The following is a 14,596-nucleotide window of genomic DNA, read 5'->3' on the forward strand; positions in this document are numbered from 1 at the left end:
TGAAGTTATATGTTCTTGAGTACAGTTGTTCCATGGCACAGACATAGAAAAAGTATTCTTTGGTCTATCTATTATTAACGATTTATCATTTTGGAACAAGTGCCTCAATTCTACTTTTCTCTCCCCATTTCTATCTTTTAGCAGAACAAATCCTTTCGTATTACCTATAGTTCCACTTCCCCTCTGCACAGTGGATATTTTAAGAATGAAGAATATGTCTGAGCTTGGAGATGCTGCAGCCTTCCTCAGAAGAAATACGGCTGACCCTCTGTTACAGTCCCCAGTCTTTGATGGTAAGACTTTTGTGGACACTGATGGCTTGAGTTCATATTATTACTTCAAGGTGGTATAACTATTTACTTGATTGCAATGAACCAGCAGTTATGGAGACTAACTTATTTTGGATGGTGTGCAAGCAAATGCTATGAATCTTTGAACAGCTGAAGAGGACAGTGTCCAGGCCTGGAATAGAAATTCCCAACAAAAAAGAGGGTGGCTGGGAGGAATCCCAGTCCCATATCCCATTTATGAAGCTGTCAGACTAGTAGTCTTTTCTAGGAGATGTCATAGGTCAACCCTTTCTTAGACACCTCTTAATTATCAGTGAATTCTTATTTCAGTGGGGAGAAGACTGTGACTTGGCTGAAGGTTGGCTCTGCACACCGTGAAGAAGAAAGGAAATGATGTTGGGAGGCTGGGAGGCTAGAGGTGAGAGTTGGTTTCCGGATGTCTTCAGACCAACTCTCTTCCTGCTGTTGGAACCTAGGCCTCTGTCGTAGGTCAGCAGGGTTTCTCTGCCAAGCTATAAGAAAGATCATTTATAGGAGGCTGACACTGGAATTTACAATTTCTTTGTGCTCAGGCAAGTCCAAAGGTTAATGAGGATTTAGCTTCAAGAAAAAAAATGACCAAGTTCTACATTAAAATTTCCAAGTAAATATAACCTTAACCCCCATTCTTTTTTATATACCTGGACTGCATGACCATTCTCTGCATTTCAGCTAATTGGAGATTGAAAGTCAGAGTCACAGTGTGGTTTGGCATCAGGTCACCTACATGTCTTAATTCCAGAATTATTTAACAAGTGCACAATAAAAACTGAACTAAGAATTAGCCAACATCAGACTTCAATGTGACCAACTATAATTCAAGCCAATTACGAAAGAAATTGAATTTCCACCACAAATTCACCAGTGCTGGATCAGCTCCCAGTTTCCCATCCTTGTATTTCATTAGTGTGATTGTATTTCAAAGTAGCTAATTATAATCCTTCAAATCAAATACAACAACAGAACAATCCCTAGAGTCAGAAGTGGCCATGCAGAGGCCTATCACAGGCAGTTAGGTCACTGAGACAAGATGGTGATAGTGGTACCAGGGAGAAAAATCAAAATTGGGCTAACACAGTAGAGATAATTGGATCGTTCATTTAATAGAGTCAACATTATAAGTGATTACTTAAAATAGAGCAATCAACATAATCTCAATTAATTTTCTTAACATACAGTTCTTTATGGATATTCACTGGCAACAAAAACGTTGAAAAATCACCAAAAGTTATCTATCTCCCTGAGCTAGGTAACAGTAGAGTTTGTGTTTAGAACTCAGGCCAAATGGAAACAGTTTGACAATGAGTGTATGGCCAGAAGTTCTGGCTTCCACTTCCCTGTTCTTGACCATCTACTGCTTTATAATTAGACTAAAGCATCACCTTACTGAGTCTTCTTTTTCTCACCTGCCAAAGTTAGATGAACAGAAATCATTTGCTCTGCCTACCTGCCTTCACTGCTTTTAGGAACAAATAATACCATCAGTTTGAAACTAAGTGAAGTAGAATGATACCCAGAAAAAAAAAAAAAGCCTAGAATGGCTGAGTGTGAGGGAGGAAGACCAGTAGTTTTAGAGGTAAATATAAGAAAAAAATCACTCCAGAATCAAATAAACAATTTTATACTAGAAGAGATTAGGTATCTGTTTAATAAGTCTACAAGTTTGAATATAGTATAACTCCAATTTTATCCCATACAATAGAAGAGAGCCTCATAAGAAATGATACAGAGATACAACCCTGGTCACTTTTAAGCTTGTGTGTTATTGGTTTTAATTTTTTTTATACTTCTCAAGTTTTTTTCTAGTAAATGTTGACCTTCTTCATATTATATAACATATTTAATTAGAGTTGGTTATCCCAGGGGAAATAATGTAGAAAAAATATCCTTCACTTATACATTTGAAAGCCAAGACCCAAATAGAAGAAATAATGATTTTTAACTCATTACTAGCAAGGCCAGTACTAAATTGTAGATGACCCAATTCAAATGCATTTCTATCTGCATCGCAGCTGACCAAAAGGAAAAAAAGCTTGACTTATTTAATCTATTTTATCTTTTAAAGAAAAGTTCTTGTCATTGACTGGATCTCAGGGAAAGGCTTCTGGAAATTCTTCACTCCCACTGTTTCCAGAGATGACAAAACAAAGAGCTCATCATGGGGAAGAAGGTGAACCCTTCTTGAGAGAAACACCAGAGAAAGAAAAGTAACTAAGCACTTGTTAAAAGAAGCATGAGATAATGGAGGAAAACTAATTTAAGAGGAGGGTAATTTGATTGCTAGAGTCATTATTCTAATTGCTGCTAATAATTACCTATGGCACTCTTGGCACTGTGGGCAGGTCTTATCCCCTTCAGAGAGAGGGGGGGGAGGGAGGGAGGGAACAGAGAGGGTGAGGGAGAATCATCAAATTTCTTTCAAATGATAATATATTTTGAAATACATAGTCTTTAATATGCTAAATAGGTACTTTTCAAAATCAAATGTACTTTCATATACTAACATAAAAACATCTGTGATTGCATAAAAGGGACCAAAATAATAAGTACAACACAAAACCAGTGTTAAAAATCATAAACAAGTAGAAAGGCAATGAAAACTGAGTTACAAAGGATTATTACATCTGCTTACAAAGCAATTTTCAAGGGAAAATGTAATTAGGGAAAAGGAGGAAGCAGTACATTGTAGATTGTCATAGCAAGAAAATAGTGAGCAACAAAGTTCTATGCAGAGACAAAAATGGAGGGACAAGAGAATGTTATCCAACTCATTGTCTCTCTTTGTAAACATTCATCCCCTGAATCACAGCCCATCTTTATGGAAAGCTTCTGGTGAGGGCCACATGTCTGAACAAATGAAATATCTAAAACTTTTGTGTTGACCAAGATTTTCTGTCCCACCCGGTCCAGCAGCTGTTAAGCCCCAAAGAATCACACAGAGGTCTACTTTAGTTATAAACTGATTGGCCCATTAGCTCAGGCTTCTTATTAACTAATGCTTATAACTCACATTAGCCCATAATTCTTGTCTGAGTTAGCCACATTACTTGGTACCCTTTTCAGTGAGGCAGTCATTGCTTCCTCTGAGGCTGGGTCACGACTACAGACTGAAACTTCCCTCTTCCAATAATTCTCCTTTCCCTGCCTCTACTTCCTTCCTGGATGCCCACCTATACTTCATGCATAACTACTGACCAATCAGTGTTTTATTAAAAATAATACAAGTGACAGGATAAAAGACCATTGTCCCACAGCACTTTTATAACTCAGATATTAATGATAATAGTAACCTAGTTATCATTCCCATCAGTGTCCTAGATGAGTGACGTTTTTGTCAATATTCTCCCCTCAACCTTTGTCCTATTTGGCTGAGGAACTCTTATATCATGCTAAGACTCATTTTCTTTGAAAAGCACACTTTCTATTCATCTTAAATGGTTACTTGCCTTGGGTGGAAGAGAATTTTAATGAACCTAGAGAAGCTTCTCATGTATTCACACGACATCTAGCTTACTTTACCTGGAAGTATTTTTAAGGATTAATTACTTTTGTGGAAGCTTTCTTTATTCAGGGATAAGGCATTGAGTAAGGAGACAGAGAAGGAAAAATAATATGTGATGGTAACATGAGTCAATTTTAATATACAGCGAAGTAACTGATATTCTCCTTCAATCTCTTCTTCAATTTAGCATGCCATTTTTTTTTTTCGAGACAGGGTTTCTCTGTAGCTTTGAAGCCTGTCCTGGCACTAGCTCTTGTAGACCAGGCTGGCCTCGAACTCACAGAGATCCGCCTGCCTCTGCCTCCCGAGTGCTGGGATTAAAGGCATGCGCCACCACAGCCCGGCTTAGCATGCCATTCTTATACTGAACTTTCATTCAAATTTTAAAACATGACCTATAGAAACCCTGAAGTAGAAGTCTATTAACACACCAATTTACACAGATGTAACCAGATCATTTTTGAGTGCGTCTTTTGCAGGGACCTGGGAAAGAGTGGAATGATCAGGAGTATATCCAAGAGTCTAGTGTTATAGAGTTTAGGATGGTGCAGGTGAGTACGGTAGACAGTTTTCTTATAAGCTGGCAGACCTCTGCTTGCTGAGAATTTTCTTGTTCCTTTAAAATCATGCATGGGCAAGCAGCCATAGTTAGCATTCATGTTTTTATATAACTTTCTGACTTCTTATATTGGTGACTTAGCAGAAATAAGACTGCATCAGCATGAAAATGTCCAGTGGAGATTCCCTTAAGTACTGTAGTTATAACCCATATTTTCTCTCTAGGGAAGAAGAGATGCTGGGTTTATGATGGGAAGAATGCTTATGTTGAGGCTGAGGTTAAAGAAAGTGATGCTGATGGAAAAATAATTGTAGAGACCAGTGATGGAGAGGTAAAAAAGACCTTATTCCTTTTGGGGTTTTCTGTATTCTCTGTCTAGTCAGGTTACAAGGTGTATCATTTCTCTTAACACTGAGCCCATGGGGTAGGGCATGCGCTGATAAAGGAAACCTCATTCATGTTTAGGATGCTCCTGTCTTCCCACCCTTACCATCAAAGACCTAATGAAGGACATTGAATACTACCAACTAAGATGGTTATTGTGGAAAATACAAACTCTGGACTTTACAACTGTTTCCACTTCTTTTATCAGTGTTTCAAGGTCTTTCCTTTTTCTCCCTCTCCATCTCCTCTTTCCGTCTCTCCCTTTCTTCCAGCAACATCTGCTACTTATTTCCTTGATACACAGTCTCAATCTATGATCTCTAGATAATGATACTTCTGTCTTGGAAACTAGCTGTATGTAGGATCAAGAAAAAGAGTGGAGAAAGAGTTCTTACCTACCATGCACAAAGAGCCAAACTTGATCTCCAGTGCTTTCAAACGTGTTTTTTTTTTCCTACTAGAAAAAGATGTGCGAGTAGAATGAAATCATTTCATATCATAACAAACAAGAGATGGATAATGTCCACTTATACTAAAATCCAGAGAAAGAGAATTAAAGGCTTAGATGGCAGAAGAAAGCTTGCAATACCCAGGAAGCAAAGAGAGAAAGAGACAAATAGCACAGAGAGTAGGTTCATGCTTTAAAGTCATATTCACATGTTTCTTCTAAGCAGGATCTACTATGGCCCAAACAGCTAGAACGTCATCAACAGATCAATGTGTTGATGAAGTTGATACCCTCATGATTCAATCACCTCTCAACAATGCTGCTAATCAGAGACCAGTTCTTCAAAATAGCTTTCTTGTAAACCATAATAGGAGTTTAATTTATTCACAGTTCTGAAGCCTCAAGAGCATGGTACCAGTATCAACTCAGCTGGAATGAAATGATGGGACTATATGTATAAAAGAGATATCACATAGCAAGACAGGGAGCAAAGAGGCTGGTGCTTGACCAACAGCATTTTTATGTGAACTGAGAGCCAGACGAGAACCATCTACTTTCTTTCAAGTGCTGCAATCCCAGTATCCTAAACAAACCCTCTTTAAGTTGGACCTATTCAATGCCCCACACCATTTATCCATTTTTTTCATGCTAGAAATTAAGCTTCCAATAGACATACTACATGGGGGATTCCCAAATTGTATTCCAAACTCTAGCATACTCTACCTGCTCCCAATTATCTGATCTGTCATATAGTTCAAGATGTAATTCTATATTGGTCATCATTTCTTAGGGGAACAGCCACAAGGGAGCACATTGTGGTGGGAACACATGCAGAGAAAACTTATCACTTAATGGTCTATTGGAAAAAAGTGTGAAGTGGGTGCTAGAGCCTCACAATAGTTTCAATACTCACAACCCCACAATTCCATGCCCTCAGTCACCCAAGGACCTCTCTGTAGATCCCAATTTTTAAAGGTTCTACAACCTCTCAGTAGTATCAGGTCTTTGGCACATGAGCCTTTGGGGAAGGCTAAGGATTAAAAGTGTAACAGCCTTGGGTCACCTAAGGTGGATGGATGTTTGTTTACTTTGAAAAATCTTCTAAAATGCATATGAAAGTGATATGCATATGGGAAATAGAAAAATGGATATTTGTGTGTGTGTATGAGAGAGAGAGAGAGAGAGAGAGACTCTCTATATGGTACTGACTGTCCTAGAACTCCCTATGTAGATGAGGCTGATCTTGAACTCACAGGGAATCCTCTTATCCTTGCTTTCCTAGTGCTGGGATTAAAGACATGCCACCAAACTTGGCTAAGTATGTATTCTTTACTTTTCCTGTTCTTTGCAGAGTCTGAGAATAAAGGAAGACAAACTCCAACTGATGAACCCTGTAGAGTTGGAAATGGTTGAAGATCTGTCGATGCTGCCTCACCTCAATGAAGCCTCTGTGCTTCACACCCTGAGGAGACGTTATGACCAGTGGATGATCTACGTGTGTATATACTAGGAAAATCTCATTCTGGAACTCATTTTGTCTATGCACAACCTCTTCTGGTGATATTTTACATTAGTTCAAATATCCTCATATAAATATCCACTGGGAAGTAACTATCTCAACATTTCTGTAATTTTCTAATTTTATCTTGCCAGCATGCATGCCATTTCCCACAGAATATCATACTACATTGAAAGTATGAAGCCTAAAACCTGTTATGGAAAAATCCAAATGACAGCTCAATTACTTATTAGTTAAGGTTATCTTCATTAAAAGTATTTCTGGAGGAAAATGGACTTGAGATGTTGCACTTCCAACATAGTTTTATGTAAAGATAAAACTAGGACATGCTTGTATGCATATATACAACACTTAGGTGCACACGCACAAGTAGGATGGCATTAGAAATGAATAAACACTTATTCACATGCACACATTCCTGTCTGTGTAAAGAAATGAGCAATTGTTGGGCATTTCCATAGCATTCTGTATCAGCATTTTCAGGAAAGAAAAGCTGAGGCTCTTGTGTCTGTGATTTATGCTAACAATTATTGCCATGATTGTCAGATAGTTTATGTATCATTTTAGCGCTAGACTGCATGCTCTTTGAAGAAATCCTTGATTTTCCTATCAAATGCTCAATGAACACTTAAGTAATGAGTCATCTAATGAAAAAGATTAAAAAGAAACCTGGGTGTGGTGGTGCACGTCTTTAATCCTAGCACTTGGGAGGTAAAGGCAGGTGGATCTCTGAGAGTTTGAGGCCACCCTGGTCTACACAGGGAGTTTCCAGACAAACAGGGCTATGTAGCCCATTTCTTAACAAATAAACAAATAGACAAAAGATAAAAGCACTCCATTTATGGGCAAGGAACACTGCCAAGTCCAGATGCTGACAGAAATTGCTAAGCATGGACTTTAATATGTGTTCCTATGTGTATAGATACCTACTGCTTTATGCATAGAGGTCCAGGAGTAGCATTAAGAATTCCTGACACTGTAAGACACAGTGGAGGACAGCAAAGCAACCCCTCTGTTTGGAGGGCAGCATAACAAGCCCCTAGGAGAAAATGGGGTTATCTGCTTTTATGACAACCAGTCCAGTTGCTGAGGAATCAGTTTGTGCAGCCCCAGGTGAAGATGGCTTTCTCCTTGACCCACATTTCCCCTGTCTGGTTGAACTCCCTGAAGTTACCTTTCTATAAAATGGGACAGTAATGTCTGACTCTCTATATAAATTAGAGGATTAAAATAAAAAAAGAAGTAGAGCAGGTAATTCAGTGCTTGTCACTGAACTAGCATTTTAGAAACAAATTGATTTATCCATAGTCATTATGCTTCTGAGGTTAGTTTCCCCTTCTCTTTCTTCTAAACCTACTCATTAGAAGCAGCATTAGGCTGAGACTAGGCTAAGATAGTGGCGGTAGGGATCCATTATCATCATGACTGTGACACGCAACTATCCTAGTCTTCAATTATTTAGAGGAACTGTTTTAGTTCCTTTAAAGATTTGTCTCACAACAAAATTGTCACTGGGTGGGTAGTTTAAAAGAATACCCATTCATGTGCAGTACTAAAGGACATTAGTCTCAAATTAAGTAAAGCCAGCGGGGTTTTATTTCTTGTGGAGACTAGAGGAGAGGCTTTCTTCTATGTTCTGACTTCTTAGTGCTACTGGTAGTCCTTGTGATGATTTACCTTAGTCTCGTCAAGAGTTACATGTGGGTGCTCAAGAAATAGCTCAGTGCGTTAGAATACTTGCAGATTTTCCAGAGGAACCAGTTTCGATTCCCAGTAACAAACAATATGGAGATTTGAAACCATCTACATAACTCCAGATTCTGGGGATCCATTGTCCTTTTCTGACCTCTGCTGACACCAGGCACATATGCATGCACATGCATTCATGCATGCAGCCAAGTGCTCATGTACATAAAGATAAAAATAAACTTTTCTTTAAAATTTACATGTGTCAAATATTTTAGCTCTTAGTGTATCTCCAGGAGATCTAGAGGTAACCCCAGGTCTAATCCAGATCTGTCTGCTTCTCTTAGAAGTCCCTTTGCAGGGATTCATATCTCTCCTCTTCCATCTTCCCTTATTAGTAAATACTTAAGCTTACATCACAGGGGAAGCTCCAACACACCTGTGAGTTCAGCCAGTCTGTTTTCTGAAATCCACTCTGATCTATCCTCAGACATATTCAGGTGTCTTCTGTGTGGCTATAAACCCTTACAAGTGGCTCCCAGTGTATCAGAAAGAGGTCATGGCTGCCTATCAAAGGAAGAGGCGATCTGAGGCTCCCCCTCACGTCTTTGCTGTTGCCGATAGGGCCCTTCAGGATATGCTTCACAGTAAGTAGCTAACCTACAAAATGAAAAATGAAAATCTCCAGTCCACGTTTTCTCCGTGTCACCAAAGGACACTTAGGCATTGTGTGAAGACATGGCTTCAGAGCTATCTCATCACTTGAAGCCTCTGCTTCCATCAAGATAAAATGCAAGATAAATGTCCCCAATGGTAATGGGGACAATAAATTTGTGCTTCAGAGTGAAAGAATCCATTTGTAGTGTGGAGGCTGGCCCAGAAAATGTCTCCTGCATATGTGTGGTCTTATTACACCAAGCATCTGCTATACTGTCTGACACAAAGAAGCTAGTCTATAACCATTATTATGCTATGATTCTTAAAAGGCTAAAAAGTCAGCTATTGGTTATTCTTTTATTTAAAGCAAGGAAAGAGACCTAGAATTTCTATGTGCTGTGTCTGTAAAAATAAGGATCTCTGTTTTATACAGTATCTTTGAAGTGAGGGGTTTGCAAGTGTAGATGAAACAAATCCTTCTCCCTGTTTTTAAGTTAAAACTATAGGTAAGAAAATTGTGAATAAATTCATTCCAATACATAAACTTCAAGGATAAGAAGTTCCTAGCATTTTATTTCCTTTTTTTTTGAAGGTGGAGAGAATCAGTCCATACTCTTCACGTAAGTGTTTGTCTCATTTTTCTTTTCTATGTCTGTTGTAAAATGAGAATAAAATTTCTCAACTTTGACTTGTTTAATCTTTAGATACAAAATGCATTCCAGGTAGGAAAAGATACTCTGCAAGTACTCATAGCACTTCAGTGAGTTCTGTAAATAGAGTTTAAGAATATCTGCCTCTATCATTTAAAGAGACTCCTTGAAAACTATACTGTAAAACACATTTAGTTTCCTCTCAGAAAAGGGGCCTCCAGTCTTGCAAATGATCAATTTCTCTATGCTGTCTAATTAAGCAGAGAGGTGTAGGCAGAGGCTATTTGTCCATTTCCTTGCCACCCAGACCCTAAATAATCAAACAGAAGCTGTATTAATTAAAACACTGCTTAGCCTATTAGCTCAGGCTTCTTATCAACTAACTTACATCTTAAATTAACCCATTTCTATTATTTTGTATTTTACCATGAGGCTTGTGGTTTACAGATAAGGTTTCAGGGTGTCTGTTTCCTTTGGTGGCCTCATGGCATTTCTTTGACTCCACTTACTGTCTTTCTATATCTCTTTTAGTCTGGCTATATTCCACCCTGCTGTAGGCCAAAGCAGCTTTATTCATTAACCAATAAAATCAATACATATACAGAATGACATCCCACATCAGAGAGACTCTATTAATGCCCATAGAATATGCCCATGAAACACTTAATTTGCTGCTTTGAGTAGCCATGGTACAATACATATGGTAAAACATAGTGTGTCTTTGGAGAATAACAAAAGAGAGTGAAGAGGACCGCAGGAAACCTTATTAAAGGTTCATTTTGATGGAAAGAACAGTGTGTGGGCATGGTAGGGTAAGCAGGTGGCTGAGACCCAAGGGGTTATGACATGCTCAAGTCTGTGATGTTTTGCTAAGATGATATCACATTGTGTAATTGAACTTCTTTTGGTTTCTGTAACCTTAAGGAGATCATATGCTTTAGAATTGTAGAGCTAAGTGGTTAGTTCAAATTCAAATCTATGTTCTTTGTAAATAGCATGGGCTGCCTTCTGGATTTTATGTACCTAAAGGCAGGCTTGAACAAATGTACTTGATTATCAAAGGGGAAGGAGAAAACTAAAGTGTAGCTTCTCAGTGAAAAGATTGGCAGGTCATTTTCTAAGATAAGGGTTGGAAATGATCAGAGCTGGCTAACTTTCATTACAATGATCATCAGAACAAGTTAACCATTTTTTTTCTCAATTTCAAATCACAGAGGAGAATCTGGTGCTGGGAAGACTACCAACACCAAACTGACTATTCAGTATTTTGCTACCATGGCAGCCATAAGTGAGACCCAGAAAAAGTTGGTGAGTGTCCATAACACCATGAACAGTGAGGTGACCTCATCTACTGAGACATGGAGATTCATCCCCGACCAGTTATGGGGAAGAAGAATGAATTCTGCTCTCTGCCACCCGACATGCAGTCTGACATGGAGCTACTCATGTGCACAGTGGGTCTTCCCACCTCAATAACCCAGAACCATTTGTAACCATGAGAAGCTGTTAGACTTCTCATTAGACCATGTCTGACTTGTCACTTTGGATTTCTATTTCAGTGTTGGGTATCACCAGCTGTTTTTTGCTGTAACAAGTAAGAAAGATACCAAAATATAGACTTTTCTCAAATTTTAAACCATAAAACATTTCCTTTCCCATCACCTCATTCCTGAATTTGCTTGATATCTGTAAGCATCCACAAACTCTGTTTTTTCCTACATAAAACTTTGTTTCAGTGTGCATTTAGTCTTGTCATTGGTGTGGATTAGTTGGTTTTATTTTGACATTGAGTCTTATGATGTTACATGAAGTAATGTAACATAAAATAACAAAACATGACATGTACAGCAGGTTATAGAAACCCTTGCTTATATAGGCTTTTGTAATTCTTTGTAAGGCAATAGATTCATGTTATTCAGAATGAAATAGTATGAATACATTGTATATTCTTGACCATCATATACTTTATGTATATATATAAAGTCCTATGAAATAGGTCTTTGAAGAGAAATTTATAAAACCCATGCAGCTCTGAATTGATGTGGAAGTAGCTGGTCATTCAGGGTCACCCTGTGTAGACAATCCATATTCTTGAATATGCAAAATTCAAATTCACAATCAATACCATTACTAGTCATTGCTTGGTGAGACCATCTAGATTTACCTAGGAATAATGTAAGGAAACTATGAATTAATAATGCCAAGAAACTGATGTATTATCCTAAGACAAATTTCTAGTTCTTTTCTGTTTGTTAGTAAATATTTTCTTTATTCACTTGGACTCAAACATAAAACATTACAAACCACCTAAATGTTTTCTTAGGAGAAATTATATGAAACCACTATCCTTCATGCTTCCATTCTTCTGAATCTGTTTCCCAATAGTGTTTTATTGTGTTTGGAAACTCTAGGCTGCTACTTGTTGTGTCAGAAATGAGGCTGGATTTGCATTTGGAGAGTTTGCTTCAGTGTGGAATCCTGGCAAACTTTAGTCAGCTATGCTTGTCTTCCATGCTTTTTAGGGGAGTTCAGAAGATCTAATTGTTCAAATGAATCCTGTCTTGGAAGCATTTGGAAATGCCAAAACTCTGAGAAATGACAATTCTTCTCGTTTTGTAAGTAATATGATAACATCTCAGAATCTATAACTTTTAGGCTATCATAAAGTTTGTGTCTGAGTACAATCAACTTTATCATATTGTGATATTTCTCAAAAAAGCTTTTTTTTTCCAAGATAAGGCCAATTAAAACTACTCATGTATCTTTTATTTGGAAGAGTCCATTCTAGTTGTCTTAACACACATTTCCTTGCCCTTATTGTAGCAAGATATAATAACACTTAATATGTTCTTACATTGTGGAGATTTGAAATTATTTCTCCTTAATTTCCTGCATATGGAAGTCAATGTGGTCACTATTTCCTAATTCTCTTAATTATTCTTTATGCTCTTTCTTATGATCCCCCTTTTCCTGCATATTAACCAGGGAATTTTTAACATTGAATAAGATACTTCAGTGTGCTTTTTTGATAACTAGATATTGCATGATGGAGGTTTTAAAAATCAAGTTTTACAAAACCATTTTGTGTCAAGAATGAGTGGCAAGAAGCCACTACATAAATGAAGAAAAACTGAAGAAAGCTTCCTGTTTGAATATCTGAGCATAACTCACTAATAGACTCAGGCTAATTACCTAGTTTCTGACCAAAGCCTAGCGATACAACATTCCTGTTTATATTGATTTGCATACACTTGTAAATTAAACAATTGCTGTTTGAATTTTTTTAAAATACAGGTGCATGTTTTCTGAAATATGAAAGATAGGAATATAGAATACAGAAGAGAAGAGAAAAACTTTAAAGGAAGAGTAAGGTTTGGGGATGTAGCTAAGCAGTGGGCACTTACCTGGCATGTGTGTGAGCCAAGGAGAGAGAGACAGAGAAAGCACACACACACATAGACAGGGAGAGACAAAGAGTGACACACACACAGAGAATATGAAATAAAATGAAGGAAAAAGAAAGGGAAGGAAGTGAAGGAAATTAAAGAATGAACAAGAAACAGATGAAAAAGAAGGAAAATAAGGTTAAGTTTGGAAGGAAAGATAGGAAGAAACAGACAAAAGAAAAAATTTGATAAATGAAAGGAAAAGGACAAAATCCAATAAAAAGAAATAAAGATAGTTTTTAAAAATTAATACCAGGTATGCATGCATTCATATTGATTTTTCACATATATGTGTGCATATAGGCATGCATATGGTTGCCTGTGTAGCTGCCATTGTGCTGTGTGTTTTAATGTACTAGCTCAGTCCCCGGTTGTAGCCACTCTTCCTCTCAAGCTGGAATGATGTTTTGCCCTTGTGCCTCCTGGCATGGGAGGACCTCAGACAAGCCATTTCTTTCACTCCTATGTTCTCATACCATAAACTGTGAGTGCCATTGTAGCTGGCATTCTGAGCTAGATACTGTCAAGATGGGGCATCCTTTATGCCTTGCTCTATTCTTCTTTTAGATTTTAATTAAGAAAGAAGAAAGTGGAAAAATCAAGGTGTATTTTGAGACATAAGCCACAGAAAAACCCCTCAGCCTACTGAGCACACATGAAATGAACCCCTAGCCTTTTGTCTATCCCTCAGTCTTGGTTTATGTTCCGTTTTCTCTTACTCCCTAAACTACAACAAAAGTGACTTTTCTTTTGATTCCAAAATACTTCAAATGTTCCTTTGTTAGAGCTCTTGAGTAGCCATGTACAGTCTGGGCCGTGTTTAGTTTTGTTATAAGGTGTCTAGTTCCTCATGGGTTCCTTAGACCATGGCAGATAGTCACTGACTACTGAATGCATGACTGAACATGCTGAGGAGATTCTACGTTCCTCCTTTTCAAAGAAGAGTGCTGGGGTCACATAGTTTCTGCAGTGCACATGAAAACAAGCAGGCATAAACTGACAGATGTGGGACTGGACACTGTCAGCTCTGCTGTAGTCTTGCTAATCAGTGTAGCTCTCTCTAGAATAGTGGTTCTCAACCATCCTAATGTTGTGATCCTTTAATACAGTTATTTATGTTATGTTGACCCCCACCATAAAATTATTTTTACTACTACTTCTTAACGGTAATTTTCTACTGTTATGAATTATAATGTAAATATCTGATATACAGGATATCTGATATGTGACTTCTGTGAAAGGGTTGTTCAATCCCCAAAGGGTTGTGACCCACAGGTTGAGAACCTCTCCTCTAGCCATTATCTTATCCTTATCATTTCAACCCCATCTTGCATTTTATTTTTCAATCTTTGGAGTATGTAGTCACTTTGAGGATACTGTACACAATGAAACCATTGCAGCTGTTCAGCAAGTTTA

General features: G+C 37.8%; 1 protein-coding gene across 1 annotated transcript in view; it reads left to right on the forward strand.

The window, feature by feature from the left end:
* Positions 1 to 205: 205 nt before the first annotated feature.
* Positions 206 to 14,596, forward strand: part of Myh15 (myosin heavy chain 15) — a 133,075-nt gene continuing 118,684 nt past the window's right edge. The window contains exons 1-7 of the mRNA XM_050163433.1: positions 206 to 293; positions 4,615 to 4,721; positions 6,574 to 6,717; positions 8,918 to 9,074; positions 9,677 to 9,704; positions 10,949 to 11,042; positions 12,257 to 12,349. Coding sequence (XP_050019390.1) covers positions 206 to 293; positions 4,615 to 4,721; positions 6,574 to 6,717; positions 8,918 to 9,074; positions 9,677 to 9,704; positions 10,949 to 11,042; positions 12,257 to 12,349 — 711 coding nt within the window. The remainder of the gene's footprint in view (positions 294 to 4,614; positions 4,722 to 6,573; positions 6,718 to 8,917; positions 9,075 to 9,676; positions 9,705 to 10,948; positions 11,043 to 12,256; positions 12,350 to 14,596) is intronic.

This window comes from Alexandromys fortis, unplaced genomic scaffold (genome assembly GCF_014885135.2).
Source record: "Alexandromys fortis isolate MF-2015 unplaced genomic scaffold, M_Fortis_MF-2015_v1.1 scaffold_131, whole genome shotgun sequence".
NCBI lineage: Eukaryota > Metazoa > Chordata > Mammalia > Rodentia > Cricetidae > Alexandromys > Alexandromys fortis.